The sequence below is a fragment of the Jaculus jaculus genome, chromosome 6 (assembly GCF_020740685.1).
Source record: "Jaculus jaculus isolate mJacJac1 chromosome 6, mJacJac1.mat.Y.cur, whole genome shotgun sequence".
NCBI lineage: Eukaryota > Metazoa > Chordata > Mammalia > Rodentia > Dipodidae > Jaculus > Jaculus jaculus.
Window position 1 is genome coordinate 80,073,389 of NC_059107.1, and position 26,351 is coordinate 80,099,739.

Sequence of the window (26,351 nt, forward strand, 5' to 3'; positions counted from 1 at the left end):
TTATTCACACAGCTCACATGCATGGCCAAGTTATCATCTCTCCATCCACACAGCTCACATGCATGGACAAGTTATTTTTCTTTTTATCCATACATTTCACATACATGGAAAAGAGCAATAGGAGATGCTTTTTTACATAGTTTTTCAGCCATTCCACTTATTTATCTCTCTGCAAATGTTTAAACAGAACCTGTTATGTTAATAACTGTCTTAGGTGGCTGGGATATATTTTTCTTTCTTTTTAAAAAATTTCTTATTTATTTGAGAGAGAGAGTGAAAAAGAGAGAGAGAGAGAGAGAAGGAGGGAGGGAGGGAGAGAGGAAGCGGGGGAGAGAGAGAGAGAGAGAATAGGCACATCATGGCCTCCAGCCATTGCAAGTGAACTCCAGATGCATGTACCACCTTATGCATCTGACTTTCATGGCTCTTGGGGAATCGAACCTGGGTCCTTTGGCTTTGCAGGCAACTGCCTTAACTGCTAAGCCATCTCTCCAGCCCAGGATACACTTTTCAAAACAATATTTTTCAACTGAAATCTGAGGCTAGGGATTAGTGGTCAAGACTTCTTGCTGAGCAAAAATCTGAGTTCAATTCCTAGCAACCCCCCACTCAAAAAAACAAACATAGTTGTACTTGTCTGTAACTCCAGCACTAAGCTGGTGGAGAAGGAGTTATCCCTGAGGCTCCTTGGTCAGACAGTCTAACTGAAAAGCAGTGAGGTCCAGGTTCAGTAACAGACTCTGTTTTGAGGAAATAAGGCAGAAAAGAGATAGAGGAGGACACCCAATGATATTCATGTACACCCCCACCCTACAACTCAAAAAAACCCTATACCCTCTTGGCATATAAAAGAAAGGGAAAAATTAAGGGTCCTACCATGAATAAATAAAAGACAAAGAAAGTCCTAGAAGATTATAGTGTACGTAGACTTTTTAGGAGAAAGATCAGAAGTTCAGCTCTGGATACACAATTTAAGAGAAGTGAATCTCCACTATTAGCTGTGACAGAAACTTGCAGGTCAACTCTTCCATTGCAGATAAAGAGAAAACTTGACAGATAAAGAACAACTATTTTCAGACATTGAGTAAGGCATACTGGGCTATGATCACCAAGAAAAGGAACATGGGAATTAACTTTCTGATAGCTCTGCCTTTATGCCTGGAAAATTCTCAAAATCACACAGCACAGCAAGAATGACCACACAGAAAACCACAGAATCAGAGCTGAAAAGATAAAAACAAAGTCTGAAATTCTGCAGAGAGATCTGCCCAAGGAAATAACTTTCTATATATCGAGAGGATGTCCCTAAATCTTTTGAGAGCCAAGTCCTCCATGAGTAATGTGATACTGTCATGTGACAAAAACAAGCTAGGTTGGTGAAAATGAAATGATAACAACAAAGGGAACTATGATGAGCTCAAGTTCTGACCAGAAGAATGTTACTGAATTCCTGTGGGCAGTAGCAACTAGAGAAGACAAATATGATGAGAAAAATTAACTAGCCCTATTGTGAAGGCGACTCTCAACCTGCCTTCAAAAGATGAAACACAGCCATAATACTCCAAACTTAATTTTAAAAATTACTTGACATAAAAAAGCAGGAAAAAATATGACCAGGAATCACATCCCTTAATGCTTCCATAGCCAGAAACAACAAATATAACAGAATGAACATAAAAAGATTTTAAATGATAAATTATCTCACTTGTCCTACCTGTAAAACAAAGATTATAATAATACTTATTTTCCAATGCTTTTATCAGGACTGAGTGAGTTAATACAAGTAAGCCACTTAAAAATATCTTACAGATACTATGTTTAATAAATAAATAGAACCCATTTTAAAATAGGCCTTTGGGGGCTGAGAAGATGGCCCCATGAGTAAGAGGGCTTGTCATATAACCATGAAGACCTGAGACCTCCTGAATTCAATTTCCCAGAACCTGCATTTAAAAGAAAACAGCTGGGCATGGCCATGAACATCTGTAATCCCATTCTGCAGGGGAACAATGGGCAGAGACCACACAATCACTGGGTCTTGCTGACCAAAAACAGCAGCTCTGGGTTGAATGAAAGACTGTCTCTAGGAAATATGCAGGCAAAGAAGAAAGGATGCCCAACATTCTCCTTTGACATCCACATATGTGCATGTACATATGCCACACACATACCAACGTAAGCACATAAATAAAATAAAATAGGTCTTCTGGACTAGAGGACTAGAAATGTAGCTCAATAGTACAGTACTTGCCTAACATATTCAAGGCTCTGGGTTCCATCTCTAATGCCAACCCAAAAGTCAGGTAGGGGCTTTGAATTTTTCGATTTTTATTAGTTATTTTCCTATGTTTTTGGATAGCTGTAGAAAGTATATTTACATCCAACATACCTTGGGTAAACTGTAAAAATGTTTCAATTTTCAAAAGTAGGATCTTATGAATGGGACATTAGAATAGCTCATATCACACATCAACTTCCAGGCCTTAGTGATAACAAGGCAGTCTTATTTTTTCATGTCCCACAACTTAGGAGTATGATTTTCAGTAAATTACTAAGGGGTAAGTAATTAAGCAAGTAAATAAGCAAAAGTAGAGAGCATCAAGAAAGAAGTGCATGTTGGACAAAAGCATCATGAAAGCATACTAATCATCACCTGAGCCGGGGAATAGCTGTTACAGCAGTTGCCTGGCATTTGTGAGGGCTGGGGCTTAACTAAAAATCTAGAACTGAGCTATAAGCAAAGCACACGCAGTCTAGTTTCTACTCTGAGAAGCAGCAGGAAAAAAATCATACTGGATAGTGTCAAGTGCAATCCATATTTAATGATCACACCATTATTCTACCTCCTTTGAGCATCTTCCTAAATACCATATCTTAGTGAAGCCATCTCTGCCCACTGTTTAGTAACCCTGTGCTTGCACCACTTTTCATCATTGCACTCACTCACTTATGTCCTCTCTGATCCTTCCTGTTGTGGTAGAAAGTAGAGTTTGCATCTGTTCTCCTCAGTCTAGAGCAGTGTCTGACAACAGGGAGTCATTTCAAGTAAACAACCAAACAAAGGAACCAATTAGTTCAGCCATCCAGAGGAGGGAAGAAGTAGAAGGTTACCACTACCTATTTATATTTTAAAGAAAGGAAGATGCATGGAGATTTTAGAAGTAGTTTGTCTTAAACATGAAGAATTGCAAATTTATTGCCTTTCTCTGAACAGAAAACATTAGCAATTATTCATTAAGTCATCAAGAAAAGATCTAGCTATAGACTTCCTGATATACAGAGCATGAACACTATGGTAAAACTCGAGAAGCCTGAGTTCAGTGTTCTCAGTGAGTATAAAAAATATCTGTTAGAGGGCCAAGGAGATGGCTCAGCAGGTAGAAGTGCATGCTGGGCAAGCACAAAGACCTGAGCTTGATCCTTAGGCGCACATAAAAATGCTGAGGAGGCTGCATATGCCTGTAACCAGTGCTGAGGAAGGCAGAGACAGGAAGAGTGTGGGAGCTGGCTGCTTTTAATCAAAACTTGGCAAGCTGCAGGCTCAGCACAAAACTGTTTCAGGGAAAAAAGGGTGAAGAGTGATAGAAGACAACACTCAACATCTTCCTCTGTCTACCTTACTTAGACCACATGGAGTGCGAACATCTGTAAACAAATTCTTTTTTTTATTTAAAAATTTTTTTGTTCATTTGTTATTATTTATTTGAGAACAACAGACAGATCAAGAAAGGCAGACAGATACAGAGAGAGAGAGAATTGGGCACGCCAGAGCCTCCAGCCACTGAAAACAAACTCCAGACACGTGCGCCCCCTTGTGCATCTGGCTAACGTGGGTCCTGGGGAATAGAACCTCAAACCAGGGTCCTTAGGCTTCACAGGCAAGCGCTTAACCGCTAAGCCATCTCTCCAGCCCAATACACCAAATTCTTCTCTCTCTCTCTCTCTCTCTCTCTCTCTCTCTCTCTCTCTCTCACACACACACACACACACACACACACACACACACACACACACACATACACACAGCAGCCAAGTTTGATGGCACATCCCTGCAATCCTACCACTCAGGAAATTAAATGAGGATAATCATGAGTTCCAGGCCAGCCTGGGCTATACAGTGAGACCACATCTCAAAAATAAATAAATAAAATAAATAAATTAGGCACCTTAAAACAGATGTGATACAGGAATGATTCTCTTTGTTCAATGTTATACATATTTATAGTTTAAAGTATTTGTTATATCTGAGCACACGCAACCAATAAGAACAGAAGAGGTAGGACGGGCAAACTTACTCAGCTGCAGTGAAAATATGAGTGGAATTTGTACATATGGCGTTGATAGGACTGTCATGACCCTTCATCTCTCCAACTGGCACAAAAGTATCCATGTTCCAGAGTTTCAAAATGCCTCCTCTGCAACCGCTGAGTAAAACCGGATGCCCTGGTACCAAGCCCAGGGCACAGACCCAGTCCTTATGTGCATTTGGGACTTGCTGAGAGAGAAAGGGGAAATAAGCACTTTAAGAGAATCTTCCAGAACTGACATGGTCATACCAAAATTAATATAAATACCTATTTTGATATAACTCAGTATTTGGGGTGCTGAATTTTTTCCATACAATCACTCACTGATCAAAGAAATAAGTTTATAATTACTCCCTAATTTTCATCATTATCTGTTTGAGAAACCTATAATATTAGTAATCTGTAGAAACTAAAAATTTAAGACAATCCACAGAAATTTAAAATATTTTTACTTACTTTCAGAGAGGGACAGAGAGAATATGAATAAATGGATGACTATGGACATGCCAGGGCCTCCTGCCACTGTAAAAGAAGTCCAGATGCATGTGCTACTTTGTGCATCTAACTTTACATGGGTACTAGAAAATCAAATCCAGGTTGTCAGTCTTGGCAAGCAAGCACTTTAACTGTTGAGCAATCTTTCCAGCCCCTAATTTTTTTAAAAAAAATAACATATTCTCCTCATCAGCAGTAGCTATCTCTCCTTTATCTAAAATGTATGTAATAAAGCAAATTTGAAGACTACAAACAGATAAGCAGGTTATGAAGACTGACTCATGAAATCATTGGTAGAGAACATAGAAGCTTAAAGTTTTTTTGTAGCTAATCTATACATTTGATGATGAACAAAAAGTTATAAGAAATATTATTTGATTATATATATTTATAAACATATTTATTTTGACAATATGAAAACCACAACCATGAATGCATGTCTAAGGAAGGAAGCTTCTGAATGTAATGCCATCATTTGCCTATTAACATTCATACTGCTTGTTCACTTCATTTGCCTCCTGGGTATAAGCAAGAAAGAGAATCTATAATAAATCTTTATAGATACACAGTGCAACATATATAAGGAAAACATTAAAATTGGGACAACTTCACCTTTTACCTAATTTCTTCACCTGGGAGTTAGTAAAATATCAACATTTGAATTTATTAGCACAATCCTATAGCCCAATTTTTATCCTATAAGACATGAAAGCATCACCTCCTGAGCTCATGAAAATGTTCTGATAACTAAAGAATCATTTATATTACTCTTGACCTCAGGTTAACTGTACCCTTTGAAATGTAAGTACATAAAGAAATGAACAACTTCAACTGTCCACTCCAAGGCTGGCTATATTTTATATATACAAATAAGCAGAAATTCCAGATCTTTCAACTCTTGCTACTGTCTTCTCTTATCTAGCATTAAGTGTTGAACTGTTCTCTTCATCCAGTTAGTAACTGGTAACTGGTGACCAAAAAAAAAAAAAAAAAAAAGCAATATGAGAAAACCCTGATTAATATTATCCTTAAATAAAAATCCACATAGAAATTGCCCATGTTCCTGGATAGACCACTGTGTGGTTTGGAAATAGCCACTCCACATCATGGGAAGGCTCCGAATTACCTGAAGGAGGTCTTTTTGAGCTAAGTCCCATTTTTTGATTCCATTGTCTCTGGATCCACTAAATAGATTATCTCCTTGAATGGTTAGTGATTCTATGCCATCATAATGGGGGGGCTCAAAATTGTGGGTGGGACTCACAGTTCCAAGAGCCCCTTCACTTACATCAAACATCTAAAATAAAGAAGCAGAAAGTTATCCTATTTAACTTTTAAATAAACACCTTCATGTGAGTATACCCACATATGTTCAACAGAATCTGTGAACTACATTGACATATGAATAACACCTATGATGAATTTGAGACCTTATTTCACACTAATTTTGCTTACATATCATACATACATGTTTTCACATTTGCAAGCTTTAAAAAAAGCAAATATGTTTTTCATGTATGAATAAACAAATAATATATTCAATAATCAAAATATTATATATCAAACCATTTGAAACTGAAATAAACAATATGATGTTATTTAATCAAATTAAGTAGCTCTTCAGTCCTGGATGTCATCCCCAAGTGGCTCTTCAAAACCTTATCATTTACCTCAGTTACTCTCACCTCTCTTGGCCAACATCCTTGTACTTTCCTAAAAATGATTTTGTAATTAAAAGTACACTTTGTGGTATCTCTTCCATTCTAAAAGTTTTCTTCTATCTCCTAACAGAGTTTTGTGCCCTTCCCTTCTTCAGAGGCTAGCATGTACTTGACCACCAAAGTTCATATCCATGACCTGCTCCTACTCCCATACCTTCAACTGCCTCCACTGCCATCATCATTTTCCCTCTCCAGCTGTCCCATATAAAACATTGAAATAGTTCAAGTCTTGAAAATATAAAACCCTTTTCTCTTGAGTTTTATTTTCAAGTCATTAATTCACCTCTCATTTCTGGATCAAAATTTGTAGAAAAAGAGGCTGGGGAGATGGCTCAGTGGATAAGGTAGGTGCTGTACAATTCTGAGTACCCGAGTTCAAATCAGCAGACCCCATTTAAAAAGCCAGAAGCTGGGCTGGAGAGATGGCTTAGCAGTTAAGTGTTTGCCTGTGGAGCCTAAGGACCCCGGTTCTAGGTTCAAATCCCCAGGACCCATGTAAGCCAGATGCACAAGGGGGCACATGTGTCTGGAGTTCGTTTGCAGTGGCTGGAGGCCCTGGGGTGCCCATTCTCTCTCTCTCTATATATATATCTGCCTCTTTCTCTCTCTCTGTTGCTCTCAAATAAATAAATAAAACAAAACAATTTTTTTTTTTTTAAAAAGCCAGAAGCTGTGGTGGGATTAAATAATCCTTGTGAGCCTCTAGCAAGAAAGGAAGATAGACAGAGAATTTTCCAGAGGCTAACAAACAGTGGCCACAATGACTCTGCCTTATTTCAGGGGGAAGGCAAGGGCTGACCTGACCCAAACATTGTCCTCTGACCTCCACATGGCTCCATGCCTCCCCACCAAATAAATAAATAATTTTTAAATTACTTTTACTTAATTGAGAAAAAGGCAGAGAGAAAGAGAGAATGGGCTCACCGGGACCTTCAGCCACTGCAAATGAATTCCAGTTGTATGTGCCACCATGTGCATCTGGCTTTCATGGGTACTGAGGCATCAAACCAGGGTCCTTAGGCTTCACAGGCAACTGCCTTAACAGACAAGCCATCTCTCAAGATCTAAATCATATTTTTAATTATAGAAAAAGCACTTATATTTCCTACATTTCTTTCTGATCATATTATCTTTTTTTTATTCCTATTGTTCCTAAAGGCATTTCCTCAGGCTGTCTTAATCAACTCTCTTTTGCCTAATCCCTCAATTCTTAACTTCTTGAGCATTTGCTTCTGTGTTGAGTTGCTCAAAAATCTGTACCTCTCATCTTACTTTACACTGTGCTGTGACTTGCATCCTCTAACAGCCTGCTGGCCTGCACTATAGAAGTGCTCTATTACTATCTCAAATGTAGCATTTCTTAAATCACAGTATGCACCTGCCCTCACCAACTAATTTTATAAAAGACTAAAGGCCATAGTATGCTCAGAATAAAAGATAATGACTTAATTTGGGCTGGAGGGATGGCTTAGCAGTTATGGCGTTTGCCTGCAAAGCCAAAGGACCCAGGTTCAATTCCCCAGGACACACATTAGCCAGATACACAAGGGGGGGAGGCGCATGTGGCTGGAGTTCATTGGCAGTGGCTGGAAGCCCTGGTACACCCATTGTGGTGGTTTGATTCAGGTGTCCCCCATAAACTTAGGTGTTCTGAATGCTAGGTTCCCAGCTGATGGATATTTGGGAATTAATGCCTCCTGGAGGGAGTGTATTGTTGGGGGCGGGCTTATGGGCTTTATAGCCAGTTTCCCCATGCCAGTGTTTGGCACACCCTCCTGTTGCTGTGGTCCATCTTCTGTTGGCCAGGGGGTGATGTCCACCCTCTGCTCATGCCATCGTTTTCCCCTGCCATCATGGAGCTTCCCCTCGAGCCTGTAAGCCAAATAAACCTCTTTTTCCCAGAAGCTACTCTTGGTTGGGTGATTTCTACCAGCAATGCGAACCGGACTGCAACACCCATTCTCTCTTTCTCTCTGTGTCTTAAAAAAAAAAGTTAATGATTTAATTTTTAAAATAATAAAAGTAAGCACTATGAAACGGAGACAAACTCCTGCAGTGACAAAAGCCATGCATCCCCACATGCGGCACCTACATCCCACCCTCAAACCTGGGGAAAACCAAAGCTACTCACTGCTGCCCCATGTTCAGTGCCCACACTTCCCTACCCCCAACTGCCACCATGCCCATAAAACAGGATGATGGACACACTAAGGGAGATAAACCAAGGATAAAGACAAGCCTCGAGTAGGTCCACAAGGCTGTCTGCTAAGCTGGCTTTTTCAAACCAGAACGTCAACCTAAAAAGCCCCTGCAAAGAAGGGACCAAAGGGAAAAAGAGGAAGCTGATGCTGGCATGGAAGGGAACAGCCTGAGGAACATGAAGATGCCCAACCAGAACAATGAAGATGCTAAGGATGCCAATGTGCACTTTGATAACTGTGGGCTTCTACACACTATGCAATTTCAATATTATTTTTATCAAGTTTTATGAACATGCAAGATATTGTTTTAATTTTTAGACCTTTGCAGTTAGCACACTGAAAAATTCCTTTTTATTTTTGGTGGGGCAAGGGAGCATGTGTCACTAACAAAATATCTCCCAAGCTAGACTAGTGGGGAAACCACCTTTCCCTACTAGTTTTGAAAGATTCCTCTTAGGTCCAAGGAGGAGGGATTTCTGATGTTGACACAAAGCCACCTTAGAATACCTTATGGCATGAGAAAACTCATTCATTAAAATTTATTTTACTGCGCTCCCCTTCCACCATCAACATAGATTTGTTGGGACCTGATCTGTACTTTGCAGTAACATCACTGAGATGTGTGCCTCAAAGGAACACAGGATCCTTTCTTAAAAGATTATGGACTGGGCTGGAGAGATGGCTTAGCGATTAAGCGCTTGCCTGTGAAGCCTAAGGACCCCGGTTCGAGGCTCGGTTCTCCAGGTCCCACGTTAGCCAGATGCCCAAGGGGGCGCACGCGTCTGGAGTTCGTTTGCAGAGGCTGGAAGCCCTGGCGCGCCCATTCTCTCTCTCCCTCTATCTGTCTTTCTCTCTATGTCTGTCGCTCTCAAATAAATAAACAAAAAATTAAAAAAAAAAAAAAGATTATGGATTGTAAGATAATTCTGCCATTTCATTTCTTTAAAGTCAGGATGCGCTGGGGAAAAACTGTCAAAGAACATGCTTACTGTGAAGGTCAGCCCTCACTCTAGTTTCTGCTCAATAACATGCTCAATATGAAGGTCAGCCCTTATTCCAAACTCTCCCTGTTCAAAAACATGCTCAATATAAAGGTCAGCCCTCACTCTAAACTTCCCCTGTTCTGGCATCTCATGGAGACTTCAACAGAGTTTATAGAGGTTTTCTCTTTTGGTTCCACCCAAGAGGGAGTTTGAAAGACTGTAAATTTTGCCATATTCTGTCTGAAAAAAAACATGGCTACTTTTGAAAGGTATCTTTAATAAAGCTGGGTAGAGTCCAGCTTAAAAAAATAAAAGATGGATATGACAAGATCCAATTAAAAGTCAAGAATAGGCAAAAATATCTTTTAAAACCCCTGCCAACCTTATCTCCAGTGGAAAATGAGAAAACATGATTAAACAATAACAAACTTAGAGGCTGAAGGTATGGCTCACTTGATGAGTGATTGCCTAGCTTGCCTGAAGCCTGAGGCTTGATTCTTAGCATTAACCTGGGCACATTATCCCTACACTAACAAAGCAATAGAATTGGTTCAAGGGCTACCCTCTGATAAACTTAAGGCCTGATCACATGAGATGCTGTTTCCAAGCAAATGGACAGGGCTGGGCAGATGGCTGAGTGGTTGAAGGCACTTGCTTGTAAAGCCTGCTAGCCTGGTTCCATTCCCCAGTACCCACATAAAGCTAGATTCACAAAGTGGCGCAAGCATTGGCAAGGTGCCCCGGCATGCCCACTCTTTCTTTTTGCTCACAATAAATAAAAATTTTTTTTTTAAAAAAACCATACAAAATCAGTAACTATAAGTGGAGAAAAGATTGTAGAAAAAGTCAAAATGTAGGGCTGGAGAGATGGCTTAGTGGTTAAGCGCTTGCCTGTGAAGCCTAAGGACCCCAGTTCGAGGCTCGATTCCCCAGGACCCACGTTAGCCAGATGCACAAGGGGGCACAAGCGTCTGGAGTTCGTTTGCAGTGGCTGGAAGCCCAGGTGTGCCCATTCTCTCTCTCTCTGTGTGTCACTTTCAAATAAATAAACAGAAATAAACCAAAAAAAAATTTTTTTAAAGTCAAAATGTAGAAAAGCAGGAAAAGAAAACTAGTTCAGAGAAAGGGACTTTAAAATAATTTGTTTTTATTTATTTATTTGACAGAGAAAAAGGGAAGGATACAGATAAAGAGAGAGAGAGAGAATGGGCAATATACGGCCTCCAGCCGCTGCAAGCAAATTCCAGACACGTGTTACCTAGCGTATTTGGCTTATCTCGGTTGTGGAGAATCAAACCTGGGTCCTTTGGCTTTGCTGGCAAGAGCCTTACTACACAATCTCTTCAGCCCAGAGAAAGGAACTTTAGATTAGGGAATACTCCAAAAATATCACTAGGACTTGACTGGGTAATGATAGAGGATTAGAAGGCTCCTCCGTCAAACTCAGGGAACGAAAAGTGGCATGATAATGTACAATATGCTTTTTTTCTTGCTAGAGGCAAGATCTGTGTGGCAGTAGTTTGATGTGCCCGCTATTGACTCAGGTGCTATTAAGATTGACTTTGCAGCTTCTGTCCCCAGCAGGCTGACTCCCACTACTGGCAGGGGTCATGGGGTGTCACTGGGGGTGGATCTAAATCCCAGCCTATGGTAAGCAGAGTGAGCTCTGAGTCTCTGAGGTTTGCTGCTTGCTTTTGGTGTGGTGCTGGCTATTTGGTGGTGTCTCTGTGCTCAGATCTATGAAAAGAAAACAACCTCTTTCACCATTAGGAACTTCCTCTGGATCTGTACGCTTCAAATAAATCTCTTCTTCCCATAAACTATGTCTGGTTGGAGGTTCATCCCAGCAGCATGGAGCTGACTATTCCAATCTGTAAAGGAACTTATTAGGCGAGGTATTCTGTGCTGAGAAGCAGGAGAGAGCACTGCACATCTGCATGATAGGTTTGTAAATATATGATATGATATGATATGATATGATATGATATGATATGATATGATATGATATGATATGATATGATATGTAGAGCTAGAGCCTGAATGTGCTTCTCCAGCACTGCCCATGCAAAAGCAGTGACACTGAGGGGAAGTGCTTTTCCCCACACATACTAGAAGCTAGGCAGAGAACAAGTCCTTGGGACCACTACCAGGAAACATTCTACAATCTTCCCTCTCATGCACTATTTTCCAGAAACACAAGAGATGACAGGAAGCCACTTTCCCCTCTTCTACACAGCATGGAACCCTGCCAAGCTGAGTCCAGGACAGAAGAGCAGAGCCAAGCCAAGCTGAGAGTGCAGTAAGGAGGGAGTTGTTTTCACAACTTAGTGCGGGCTGGACAAAAATTCACACCAAGATTAGTGCTATTTTCAGCTTTGGTTAGAGAAGTTTACTTTTGCACTGACTACTGGGGAGACTCAAAACTTCTTAAAAGTTCTGAGAATAAGTGACTGTTGAATGCTAAGCACTAAATGAGACATCTATATTACCACTAATTACTGGGGAACATCATAGAAGAGAGAGCAGAAAGAATGTAAGAGCCAGCGGATAAGGAGTGCTATGGAATGCCGTCTCCCAGATGGGACATGGCTATTGCATTCATGAGTTCACAGTGGCTGTGTGGATCTATTCAAGACCTGCACAATATTGGACCCATCTATATCCTGCCAAGGATGGTGGTGGAAGGCATGAGGCACCCATCCCTCCCTGAGGAGTGGTTTCAGTTAAGAGTTTCTGAGGCTAAGGGAGACAATTTTCTCTGTGGTATGGCCACAGGTAAACATATGATGATAAATATCCCATCCATCTATGCTCATGTAAGCAACCCTGATTAAACTCAGTGGTTAACATGCAGGCATGCACACAAACACATGACAATGAAATAGAAGGACTAGCTGAGATCAAGAAAGAATTCAGTGGGTGGGGAGAGAGAAGGGAATGGAAGGAAAATAATCAAAATATATTATATACACGTATAAAGATTGTCAAAAATAAAATTTAAAAACATCATGAAATAAAATGTAATTCAAATTTATATAATACATACTTTGATGTAGTGATCCTTAGAGCCAGTAATAATTAGATCTTGTCCATTGGAAATCTGGTCTACAGTTAGGCACATAACAGGGCCCAGGTGTCCAGTCAACTTTCCTGTAGACTGAAACCTGTAAAAAGGAAGAGAAAGGACAGTTGAAAACATTTCTCAGTACGACAGAGCCATAAGACCAGACCTCAGTAATACCTATTTGCTCATGAAGTTATTCACTAATTTTCTTTGTTGATCTCAGCTCTCAATTTTGAAAAGTAAATAGAAATGGCTAAGCTGGGATAGAGAAATGGCTTAGCAGTTAAGGCACTTGCCTGTGAAGCCAACTCCCACATAAGCCAGATGAACAGTTACATAAGTGCACAAGGTCACATATGCGTACAAGAGGGGACATGCATCTGTATCTGGAGTCCCACTGCAGTGGCTGAAGGCTAAGTCCTGGCATGCCAATTCTCTCCCCCTCCACCCTCTGTCCCCCACCTCTCTCTCTCTTAAAAAAGGTTTGCCTAGAAGGCAGGAAGGCAGACAGGAAGGAGCGAAAGAAGAAGAAAAAAAAGAAAAGGCTAAACTAACATATTCCATAAGAATGGTAATATAGTGTAAGTTATTCCAAAGCTGATTAATACAATTTAGAGAATAGATAAAAACTGATGCAAAATTCTGAGAAATTACTAAAAGCCAATCTTAATTCCCCTAGATAATCTTTAATCTATGAAATTTCTGAATTTATGACAGGCTCATGACCCAATTTATATTTAAATAAAACAATGATATCACTGTTTACAAAGTAAATAAAACTGGAAGAGGAAGATTATTTTGTTGTATATAAATTTTCACACAAAATAAACACAAACATATATACACATATGTACATATAGAGATACATATTACTTCACTGGCATACATGCTCATATTTGTATATCAGGAAATAGATGTCCCATTTCATCAACCATTGTAAATATGAAAATGATCAGACAGCTGACTGGTAGAAGAGAATATCAGGTGGTATAGTAGTACACATCTATAATGCTAACAATTACAAGGCTGGGTGGGGAGATAAATTGAGCTCACATTTGGGCTCTCACTGAGCTAACAGAAAGATACCATTGCTAAAAAATGTGCAAGATCAATTGTCAGAAGGTAACAGTGAATTTGTATTATACCCCTTCCACAAAATGACTAGAATACATCAATGCCTTAAGCTTCCAGGATATTAACATTACAGTTACATGGCTAGAGAGATGGTTTCATGATTAAATATGTCTACTTATAAAGCATGGCAGGCATGGTTTGATTACCAAGTACCTCCATAAACCCAGATGCACAAAGTGGTACATGCATCTGGAGTATGTCTGCAGCAGTATGAGGCCCTGGCGTACACATATTCATAATCTCTGTCTCTGTCTCTTTCTCAGATAAATAAATAAAAACAATACAAAAGTTTTTAAAAAGTTTTTAAAAACTATTCTTATAATCACTTGTTGGGATACTTCTAGATTCAGTCATGTTACTGAAATCAACCAGCTATCAAAAGATCTAACCATAAGTAAAATAAAAGCTGTTATCAGGTGTGGTGTCACACACCTTTAATCCTGGCACTCAGGAGGCAGAGCTAGAGGACTGCTGTTGAGTTCATGGCCAGCTTGAAACTATATAGTAAATTCTAGGTTAGCTTGGGCTAGAGTGAGAACCTACCTCAAAAATACAAAAAAAAAAAAAAAAAAGCTGCTATCTTTTCTGCTTTGTATAATGTTGACAACCTTCCTCCATTGTACAAGTCAAATGTAATATCTTTTTTTTTTTTTTTTTGGTTTTTCGAGGTAGGGTCTCACTTTGGCTCAAGCTGACCTGGAATTCACTATGTAGTCTCAGGGTTGCCTCGAACTCACAACGATCCTCCTACCTCTGCCTCCTGATTGCTAGAATTAAAGGCGTGCCCCACCACATCCAGCAAATGTAATATCTTAAGAATTAGGAACATCCTTGACTCCTTTTTAAAAAATGTTCACAAATAAGAACTGTTGTCATTTTATTTTATTCCTAATACACTATTGAGAAGTGTGTTTTCCTCCCCATCATCTACTTATTTATGAATTATGGGGATGGTACTTTTTTGGTCATGCTTTATAGTATTATATAATACTAGGCTTACTCAACATTTTCAAATAAGTATCCATTTGTATTATCACTGAAAAGTTCTTTCTGGATGAGTGAAACATCGTATTCCCTGAATTATAGACAGATAAATAGCCTTTACTGCACAAAAACTCCAAGATCACTATGTTCCCTGTACTGTGAAATGATAGATGGCCCCTATTACCATATAAGCTCCAAAAAGGTACAAAACATACATCTTGCTCAGTCTTTATTCCCAGTACCTCCCATAATGTTGGGGCAATGCCTGTCATAGTAGTAAGTGCTTAGTAACTATTTGTTATACAACAAGTGAATGTTCTCCTGCTGCCAAAATGTTAGGAACTAGAAAGGAAGATAAAATAAGCACAGCTTATTTTAAAAGCTTGAACATTTAATAGCAAATAAAAATCAAGTAGATATGAAATGTTTGATATTTTTCTTTATTTTTAATGACTTTACCTTCCTAATATAATTCATAATTTTATATGTCTTATGTGAGGATTTGTGCTCAAAGTCAAATCAATTTTATAAACTGAAATCTTTAAATGATGTTCAACAATTTTTTTAAAAGTAAGTGAAACTTAGGTGAAAATCTTCAACTCTTCCTAACAATAAAATTTGTAGACAAATATTAGGAGACTATTCCATAATTCTATTTTTCCTCTATCCACTTTTCCCACCAGCACCGGAAATTAAAGGAAGGAAAAATTATGAGCTTCTTATTGAGAACAAAAGAGACATTTAGAGGTATTGTATTTAAAACTGATTTACTTCTAAGATCATAAAAGTTAGATTTTATAAGCATTAACATGATAATTTTTTTATTTTTTTGGTTTATTTATTTATTTATTTGAGAGTGACAGAAAGAGAAAGAGGCAGAGAGAGAGAGAGAGAGAGAGAGAGAGAGAGAGAGAGAGAGAGACAGACAGACAGACAATGGGTGTTCCAGGGCCTCCAGCCACTGAAAACTAACTCCAGACGTGTGCACTCCCCTGTGCATCTGGCTAATGTGGGTCCTGGGGAATCGAGCCTAGAACCTGGGTCCTTAGGCTTCACAAGCAAGCGCTTAACCGCTAAGCCATCTCTCCAGCCCTAACATGATAAATATTTGAAGTTATATGTGTCATAAGTATTTTCTAAAAATCCTACCTTTTAAGATCCCACATTCTGACAGCATTTCCAGAGGCAGCATAGAGGAAAGTACCGGTTGGGTTTAGTGCAATTTGGTTGATTTGATTCTCTCCAGAAGGAGTGGCTACTGTCCGACTGCTACTAGAAGAGCAAGCGTCTCCAAGAGTAACTTGGCCTGAAGACCTTCACAGACACAAAACAAAACAAGTCACATTTCAAGACAGCAGACTTCTAAGGATCCTGCAGGTAACAACAGGAACTATGTGCTCTTGTCTCCATACGCCCTGTGCCTAGCACAGCACCCAAGTAGTCACACCTGTGAATACATTCTATGTGAATACGTGACTGAATCAAGCAGGACAACACTGTCTGAAACTCATAATGTACATGTCTATTATAATGCTAGAGGTCCCTGCCTCTTAATGCGCATAAATATCATACCCCTAGAAATCCCAGACTTTGAACTGGGGGATGATTATAACATACTTCAGAAATGATTAGATGTCAAAGATAAATCTTACTGCACTTTCCACACACCCACTGTTGGCCTGGATTGCCAGTAGTCCATTTGTATATAAGAATTACTTTGGGGGCTGGAGAGATGGCTTAGCGGTTAAGCGCTTGCCTGTGAAGCCTAAGGACCCCGGTTCGAGGCTCGGTTCCCCAGGTCCCACATTAGCCAGATGCACAAGGGGGCGCACGCGTCTGGAGTTCGTTTGCAGAGGCTGGAAGCCCTGGCGCGCCCATTCTCTCTCTCTCCCTCTATCTGTCTTTCTCTCTGTGTCTGTCGCTCTCAAATAAATAAGTTAAAAAAAAAAAAAAAAAAGAATTACTTTTGGGGATGAGCATGGTGGCACCCACCTTTAATCCAGCACTTGTGAGCAGAGGTAAGAGAATCACCATGAACTTGAGGCTAGCCTGAGACTATGTAGTAAATTCCAGGTCAGCCTGACTTAGAGTGAGACCCTTCCTCAAACCTGCCGCCCCCCCCAAAAAAAGACTTCTTGGAATTAAAGATACATACAAGGCAATCTTTTAATTGTTTGCTACTTTTGTTTAGATAAATTATTTACTATGTACTAAAGAATTAAATGTAGCTTATTTCTACTTCCTTAGATATTTACATGTTATTTTTAAAATTCTGAAACATCTCTTCTAACTTCTAAAACATTGAGTTATAAACAGTCTTTTCAAGTTTGACTTTAGTTTCTCAAGTAAGTAGAGAAATTTCCAATTTAAGATATACTGCTCTTTATAAAATTTTCCTCAAATGTGTTCTGTTCACATGTAAAATAATTATGAGCTCTCAAGTGATAAACTGGCTCTTAACAGTAAATAATTTCTACTATTTAACTTTCCCATTTCTTATGTAACTTTTCCTTTTCTTATGGAAACAATTACATGGCTCACCTAGTTTTATTTATTTATTTATGAAAGCAAAAGAGGGAGGGAGAGAATGAATGGGCTTATGCCAGGGACTCCAGCCACTGCAAACGGACTCCAGATGCATGTGCCACCTTGTGCATCTGGTACTGGGGTACTGAACCTGGCGCCTTAGGCTTTATCAGGTAAGTGCCTTAATGGTTAAGGCATCTCTCCGGCTCCTCACCTCAATTTCCATCATGTAAATGAATCTGTTTATCTCATGGCAAAAGAATACTTACTTATTTTAGATTTTTAAGATATTTCTAACAATACACATAACACAAATTCATTCCCCAACTGTCAACCACAATTTTCAGTTAGAAAATTTTGTGCTATCACGGTAGTGCCATTTCTCAAAGAAATGCTTGATAATTCAATAGCTATTAATTAAAGGTTACATATACCTCCCTTCTAGCTACAATATTGATTTTAACCATTTTTTCAAGGGTTGAGGGTTACTTAAAGCAAGTAATATAAATCATTTAGTTCCATCAAGTAGTAAACAGTATGACCATGTAATGTCTTTGTATGTGGAAGAAAATACGTCCTGTATACTTAATCACAAGTCAAATATAGTTTATCTCTTTCTTCTTAGTATTCCAGTCTTTATTGTGCCCATCTTTTTTTGGTTGTTTTATCTGGGGTTTTCATTATGAACGCTGTACCAACCATTCAAGAGTATGCATATAACAGCCCTTTATTTTCTTATTATGCTACTGGTTTTTTTTAATTTACTTACGTCAGTGTTCGAATGCACTTTGCTGAATCTCTGATATCCCACACCTTAATATAAGATGTTGACACAGTAAAGACCAAACTTGTGTAATTACAGTATTTTACAGATACAACATTGTTAGGATGAACCCCTAATGACATTATCTCCTGGCCAGTCACTAGATTCCATACTTTACATGTACGATCTAAAAAAAAACAGAGGAAACATTATTCATATAAACTATTCTAGGTTTTCTTAACAGTAAACATTATTTAAACAATTTCCCTCCTATGAGAAAGAAATAGAAATCATACTTGCAAGAGGTACCATAAACTGATCCATGACTCTCCATAATCATTTCATAGGCAAGGTATTATGTTTAGATGTACAGTGTTGAGAGGTGGAGTGTATGCATTATGGTTAGAGGTATAGTGTTGCGATGTGGAGTGTGTGCATTATGGATAGATGTATAGTGTTGAGATGTGGAGTGTATGCATTACGGTTAGATGTATAGAGTTGAGATGTGGAGTGTATGCATTGTGGTTAGATGTACAGTGTTGAGATGTGGAGTGTATGCATTATCGTTAGATGTACAGTGTTGAGATGTGGAGTGTATGCATTATGGTTAGATGTACAGTATTGAGATGTGGAGTGTATATATTATGGTTAGATGTACAGTGTTGAGATGTGGAACACATGCATTATGTTTAGCTTCTTGCAATGTACCAAACTGGGTGGAAAGAAATCTATCTAGGCTTCTAAATCTGGTTCTACTTAGTAGCTAAGTAACCAGAGGAAAACTATTTTAAAGTCTTTTTGCATGTATGTGTGTATGTTTATACGTGTGTGTGCACATGTATATGTGTGTATGGAAGCCAGAGGTCAACTTTAGGTGTATTTCTCAATTGCTCTCCCTCTTATTTTTGATACAAGGTCTCTTACTGAACCTGTAGCTTACTGACTCGACTAGCCTAACTAGCCAAGAGACCAAGGGGTCCTGCTGTATCTGCCTCCCCAGCACAGGGACTACAGGCATGCACTGCCATACTTGGCTTTTATGTGGGTGCTAAAGATTCAAACTCAGGTCCTTCTGCTTATATGACAAGTTAGCCGAATCCTCAATCCTATTTAAATCTCTTGAACTAAGAGTCTTTTCAGGGCTGAAGAGATGGCTTAGTGGTTACGCACTTGCCTGTGAAGCCTAAGGACCCCAGTTTGAGGCGTGATTCCCCAGTACCCACGTACACCAAATGCACAAGGTGGCACATACGTCTGGAGTTTGTTTACAGTGGCTGGTGGCCCTGATGCAGCCATTCTCTTTCTCTCTCTCTCTCTCTGCCTCTTTCTCTGTCTGACTGTCACTCTCAAATAAATAAACAAAAAAAATTTTTTTTAAGAAAGAGTCTCTTCAAATGCAACATATATTTCACTGGGATTGTGAGAATTAAATAAATTTACTTTTTTAAATGATTAAAAAAATTTTGAAACAGTCATATCAAGAGTTCTGTTTTAAACTGGATTTACAGCAATCATCATAATTCGGCCTCTTCAGAACATTCTTCTTTAGCTCCCTCCTCACAACACTGCCTACAATAGTAAACATACACGTCTTTCCTTTCCAGTAGATTAATGACTATCATTCCTATCTTGGCCCAAAACCATAAGCACAAAAGTGCTCTATTTTCTATTCCTGTAATATTATTGGAAGGGGAACGTTAATATTGTTAAAAGGTATATTTTAAAATGCAGACTTTAGGAAATTTATCTTCAACTTAGAAGTTCTACACAGATTCTTCTGCTTTCTTCATAACGAGCAAGAAATATTTCCAAATAAAACTAAATTTTGGAATATCACTAAATGCTAAAATAGGATTAGTAAGATATAATAAAAGAGAAAACTTTTTACTACCTCCAGAAATTCCTGTGCATGTTTCCTTTTTATCTTCCTTGGCCAAAGAAGACTTAGTTTCCAGGCATACCCCATGTATACCTGAAAATCTCTGCTGTTATGTGGTTATTTACTTTTACCTGTCATATCCAAATCACCCTATGAGGTTCATCCTAACTGCCTTCTGGTTAAAGCCTTCCTTAATCCTAATAGCTGAGCATCTCTGCCTTTTCTGAAACTCCTAAACTCTTAACTCTTCAAAGCATTTATAGTTGATGATTGTTTGCAACTGTACCAAGCAGATGAAAGTGTAAGAGTAGAGATATGTCCATCTAGCTTTCTCAATATTGTAACTTCTATCTACAAGCTAAATTAACACATGGAAAATATATTAATCTCCTGAATCTTGAATTTTTCAACTGTAACAGGAGGATATGACATGTTTGTTTCTGGGGTTATAAGAATTAAACAATACAAATTGGTGTCATGTCTTACAATGTCTGATATGTAAATAAGAAATGTAAGTTGCTATCGCCTTACTCTTTTTGTTTTAATCACATTGTATTTTTTTGGGGGGGGGGAAAGACAGTGAGAATGGACGTACTAGGGCCTTCAGCCACTGTGAACAAACTCCAGATGCATGCACCCTCTTGTGGTGCATGTGTGATATTGTATGCTTGCATCACGGTGCATCTGGCTCCATGGGACCTGGGGATTTGAACACGAGTTCTTAGGATTTGCAGGCAAGTACCTTAACTGTCAAGCCATCCCTCCAGCCCTACATTTTATATTTTAATAGACTTTTAAAAGTTTGTATTTTAAATCCCAGAACCTTGCAAATAGTAGCTACCCACTTTCCAAAGGGAGATGAATTCTTTCAGACTGTATTCACAAAACATAAACAGTGGTTTTACTTTCTTGTCCACTCGGCAATGATTTTATATTTTATATAACTGAGATGCTGAAGCAGTTTATCAGATTCTTACTAGAATTAAATAGCTTGACTTGTTTAGGGCTTGTTAATATGTAACTATTTTTTAAGCTATGTAACTTTCAGTGTCAGATAACAACTAGCACCTTTTGATCCAGTGAAGAGGAGATCATCAGTACAGTCCACACAGAGCACAGCTTTTGCATGCCCTTCAGCTATGTGCACACATTGCAGGGGAGAAGCTCTGACTCCTCTGGAAACAGGAAATGGGTTGATTATGCCCCTGAGGTGGGGAAAAACAGAGATTTACTTTGATAGCTCTATTGTGAGACAAAATTCATCTCCCCCATCTTAAAAATCAATTATAAGTAGTTAGTAATAAAAACCAGACTGCTTCCTTGATTGTTTCTTAATCAAAAGAACAGGGCTTGGTGTGGTGGTTCACACCTAAAATCCCAGCACTCAGGAGGCTGAGGTAGAAGGATGCAGTGAGTCAGAGGCCAGCCTGGGCTACAGTGAGACCCTGCCTCAAAAACCAAAAGCAACACAAATGGAGCAGAGGTAACGTGTGAAGTAGGAGTAGTTGTGCCAGTGTGCACCTATTAACTAGGCAACCGCTTACAACAATTCTGGAAACAGAAAAATCTATGACATATATCATATCTGGTTTAAGGATGTCATCTCTCTGACAAGTTTTCCTTATCCTGACAAGGAGGTAAAAATGAGGAGTAACTGAAAGACATAACTTTAATTCATACTGGAGTATAATTATCTGCCAAGCTGGAGAAACTATAATGAATACTACCTAAACTACACAGAAAGCAGTTTTCAAACAAATAAAAGACAATATAGGAATGACTGCATGGAAGGAAATTTAAAAGAAGATGATTAAAAACTAAAAAGATGATTAAAAAGGTGATGATTAAAAGTACTAGCATAAGAAAAAGTCCTCAATAATTTCAGATTTTAACAGTGCAAACTAGTAGTGGTACTCTTTAGGGAGCTTTCTCATACACTTAATATTTCTGGAGTTTCTGCTTTTGGTTATGCAGTATAGAATAATGAATATTATCTAAACACTGTCCCTATTCAAAAGGTGATTAATATAGGGCCTGAATTAAAATAATTGTGTTGGAAAGGTTGAGATGAGAATGAACTACGACATGATGAATGTTTTGCTCAAAAAGCTAAGAAGAATAAAAATAAGTTGAAATACAGCTACATAAGGCAGAATGGTATAATACTGGATTAAATGTAGGGAAAAGAGAGTGTTTTCTTTCCACTGTCTATGAAAAAGCAATCTTCAAGAGGTAAGACGTAGAGGTGATTATGAAGAAATATGAGCCCTAGATATGTGAATTTTGACAATGGAAGCTTACCCAATGACTTCAAATGTTTCTATTTTTACATTATTATTCATGGTGCTTGGAAAGTCTATGCATTCTGGTGGGAAAACTGTCAGTGATCTAAGAAACTTCCCATTTTCAAAAGGGACACAAGCAATGCCAGGAATGTGCTACGTTCTGATGAGTGGTTGATAAAAAGGCTTCTTAACCATCCAAAATGATGCAGGCAATCTTCACAGATACTGGTTGCCCACCAGAACTAGAAGACAACACATGCTTTGATTGCAGGATATGGGGAAATCACGATGGAACCAGAATGGAAGTTTCCTCCCTACTGGCTAGCTTTCATACTGGGAAGGGTGTTGTGCATTGGGCTGTGAGGGAAATGTCATCAACAGTCTTACCCAGCAGTGCACCTAAGAACTACACAACTGACCAACCAGGCAAGATGTGGCCATGGGTGCAACAGTGACAAGTCAGTGATATAAGTAACTAACTGCTGTCTGATTGGATTTGAAGACTGCTCTACAGAGTATTCATCTGATACTGTAAACATTATTAACATTTTGTTAAATGAATATGATGTGCCCATTATACTGCTGTCTAAATAATTATGCTTATTCCCATAGATTAGTAATACCATCAGCTTTGGGCAAAGAAGCTCCTTCTTGCAGTAAGTAGCAGTAACTAAAGACGCCTAACTGGTCAAAGTGCTGAGAATAAGGAACTGTTAAATCCTCAGCTATCAATGGGACATTGATCTCACCACTCTAAAGCTTAGGAACAGGGGAGGAGGGGCAGAAAGAATGTAATAGTGGGATGAAGGAGTGAAATAGTATAGAACTGCTGCTGCATTCCTCAACTCACAGCAGATGTGATTAGAAGATTGGGGGGGAGGGTGTCCAGGAGGACCCACCATTCCCTGAGGACCTATAGGCAGAAAATGGTAGTTAAGGGGGAGGGCTCATTAGTCTTCACCCCTCTGTAGTATCTCTAGGCAATGGCGCTCACTGTGGGAGAGAGAGTATATTTCCTTCAGTGGTGTGCCAATGATAAGAAGATCATGATCCCGTATAGGAAGCATCCGGTAAGGAGCCTTAATACAACTCACTTGATCATGTAACCATCTGACTAGATAAATAGATAGATGATTGATTGATTGATAGATAGATAGATAGATAGATAGATAGATAGATGATACATAGACAGATAAGCAGGCAGACAGATGATAAATGACATGAAAGTATAAGAGGAAAGGGAATTATAGGAGTGGGAGAAATTATAGATGGGTCAAAAATTCTTGATTAGTGTCACATGGCAACATATTAGCCGGATCATTATCAATATATAAAAAGGAATGCTCATGAGTAAGACATAACCTGGGCTCACCAACTTCATGGGAAAAGTTATTTGTACGGTTAATAGCAAACAACATGAATTCTATATACACATTTTTATAAGCCTACAAGCCAAGCCTTTCAAATGACATCCTTAAGGGCAATGGAGTTAAGTGTGGGACTGCTCTAGTAAGGCAGTCCCATTTGGGCTAAGAAATCATGCACATAGATTCAACCTAGAAAATATTTAAGCAGCATTTCCTTAGTCCCAATGACAGAGATAGCATACCAACTAAATGGATATATTAAAGAGCTGTATGTTATATTATGTTGCCTAGGGGGTTAAAAATCACCAAAACAAAAAGGTTGGCTGGGGAGATGACTCAGCAGTTAAGAGTGCTTGCTTGCACAGTGTACAGGCCCAAGTTCAAGTCCCCGGTATGTACAAAAGCCAGATGCATTTGCAGTGGCAAGAGGCCCTGGAGTGCCCATACTCATGCTCTCCCTCATAAATAGATAGAAATATTTTTGAAACTTATCACTGAAGCAATCATTGGCTATAATTTAAAGATAACACTTAAGTCAAATAATAGGACTGGGGCTGGAGAAATTGCTCAGTGATTAAAGGAACTTACTTGCAAAACCCGACAGCCTGAGTTCAATTCTCCAGTACCCATGTAAATCCAGATGCACAAAGCACCACATGCATCTGGAGTTCACTTGCAATGGCAAGAGGCCCTAGAGTGCCTATTCTCTCTCTTTTTCTCTGCTTGCAAATAAAATAACAATTAAAAAATAATAGAACTATACAAGTGGAAAAGAGGATCTACAGCAACCTGGGATTAAAAACTAAGGGGCTGTATCTTTCAAATCTATGATAAAGGATTAAATATTGTGATTATTCTGCCAAGATTACCACTGGTTTGTTCTAGAGAAGCAAGTATTTCAGGAGGATGTGGCAGTCCCTCCACACTCTGCCCACACATCTAGAATGGGCTTTAAGTCTAGGTGCCACATTTTAAGAATATGAAAATACAGGAGTCTTCTCAGTTTAAAGCAGATGAAGCTAATAATAACACATCCACTGGCAAAGGACATAATATTTATAAGACCGTCACCCACACTTTGCCATCTGTCATGGCAAAGGTGATACTATGAAGGTAATTTAAAGATTTGCCCCAGTACCATGCTTGGCACATTTCTTAGAAAGTAGAAGACTTCTGCCATTCTTGTGCATTTTAACCATTCATCACTCAGTCTTCTGAAGAAAAATAACCTTAATAAAAAATAAAATTTTACTAATTAAATATTCAAGTATTCATTACATTAGGGCTAATAGTTTATCTAGATTACCTTATACCAAAGATAACAGAAAAATATGGACATTGCATACATACATTTATCTCCTTTCATTCTATTTTAATTAATCTATATCGTGAAATATAAAAAAGTTTTTTAAAGTTTTGTTTTTTGTTTGTAAATTAAAAACAAATAGAAATATGACAGTAAGTATATAGGGTAAAAGATGGCTATCATTTTGTTAATATTTATACATTTTATCTGATTAGTAAATATATTAACACTTTCTTTGGGAAGGACATTTATTTGCTTCTGTTATTATTTATATATTAAATTTATTTGAATGGAAAAGTAAAATATACATTGCCATTTCAAAAAGTAGCCTTTTAAAGTAGTTTCTTTAACTTAAGGTTAAATATTACACATTTGTACAACAGAGCTCAACTGAAAAGGAAAAAATATTTATATTCTGTTCCATGGAAATCAGTGATTCTTATAAAACTATAAGATTAGTTTCATCTGCTTTCCTATGTCTACCTTCTAAAGGATTTGCTGATTACCAAAAAATTTTTAAAAAAGGTCATAAAGGGAGATAAGTGGAAAGAGAGAACACAGAAGAACAAGTGGACAAAGGATAGGAGAGAAAGGAAAAGAATCAAGCCCCCCTATTAATCTATGACATGAAAAATATAGCTGCTATTTTTGAAACTGCATCAGTTAAAAAATAATATGAGTTCCTTTATCTTTTTTGTTCTTTCTATTTTGGGAATAATAGTATACTTTTAATGTTCTAGTATATCTTTATAAGGTAAACTTGTTCTTAAGATTTCTAAACTAACAAGAAAAGATACCTAATTACCTCCCAGACTTTGAAGCAATAAAAATGATCACTGAGGAGCAAAAAAAAAAAAAAAAAAAAAAAAAATCACCACAGCTTGTTTTCATATAAAGTGTTTGCCACTATTTTAACTAGAACAACTGTCGGAAAATACATTAAACATAATGGTTTAAAATGTTAGTGAACTGACATGGCACAGAACAAACAGGGCATGCAACAGAACATGAGGTTCACTTCGCGTGCCTGGGAGCTGTTTAGAACATTAGCAAGATGGAAGTACAAAGGAAAGATGGAGAGAAAGTACCTGTGTACCTCCGACAGAGAGGAGTCACTTTCATCAGACCTACAGTGAAAGAGTTAGAATTATGAGGAGAAGAATACAGATGTCAATACAGGTATAGGTACTGACATTGGACTGAAAAGCCAGCAGCATGAACAACAGAAACAGCAAACATTTCCTTGACAGTGCCCAGCTCTTCTATTGGCACTGGACATCACAAGCATAAAGTAAAGCTAAAGAATCGGAGCTTTGGTTTTCTACTAAGACATGGG

General features: G+C 38.4%; 1 protein-coding gene across 12 annotated transcripts in view; it reads right to left on the reverse strand.

Moving 5' to 3' along the window:
* Kif21a (kinesin family member 21A) overlaps positions 1-26,351 on the reverse strand; it is a 166,437-nt gene that overhangs the window by 2,560 nt on the left and 137,526 nt on the right. For 7 of the 12 annotated variants that reach the window (XM_045151552.1, XM_045151551.1, XM_045151550.1 and 4 more), the window contains 7 exons: positions 26,104-26,142; positions 21,126-21,262; positions 18,185-18,365; positions 16,039-16,203; positions 12,754-12,871; positions 5,929-6,099; positions 4,296-4,495 (listed from right to left, as the gene is read on the reverse strand). In XM_045151552.1, the coding sequence (XP_045007487.1) occupies positions 4,296-4,495; positions 5,929-6,099; positions 12,754-12,871; positions 16,039-16,203; positions 18,185-18,365; positions 21,126-21,262; positions 26,104-26,142 (1,011 nt within the window). The remainder of the gene's footprint in view (positions 1-4,295; positions 4,496-5,928; positions 6,100-12,753; positions 12,872-16,038; positions 16,204-18,184; positions 18,366-21,125; positions 21,263-26,103; positions 26,143-26,351) is intronic. The other 5 variants (XM_004662178.3, XM_045151555.1, XM_045151556.1 and 2 more) reach the window with 1 other exon arrangement.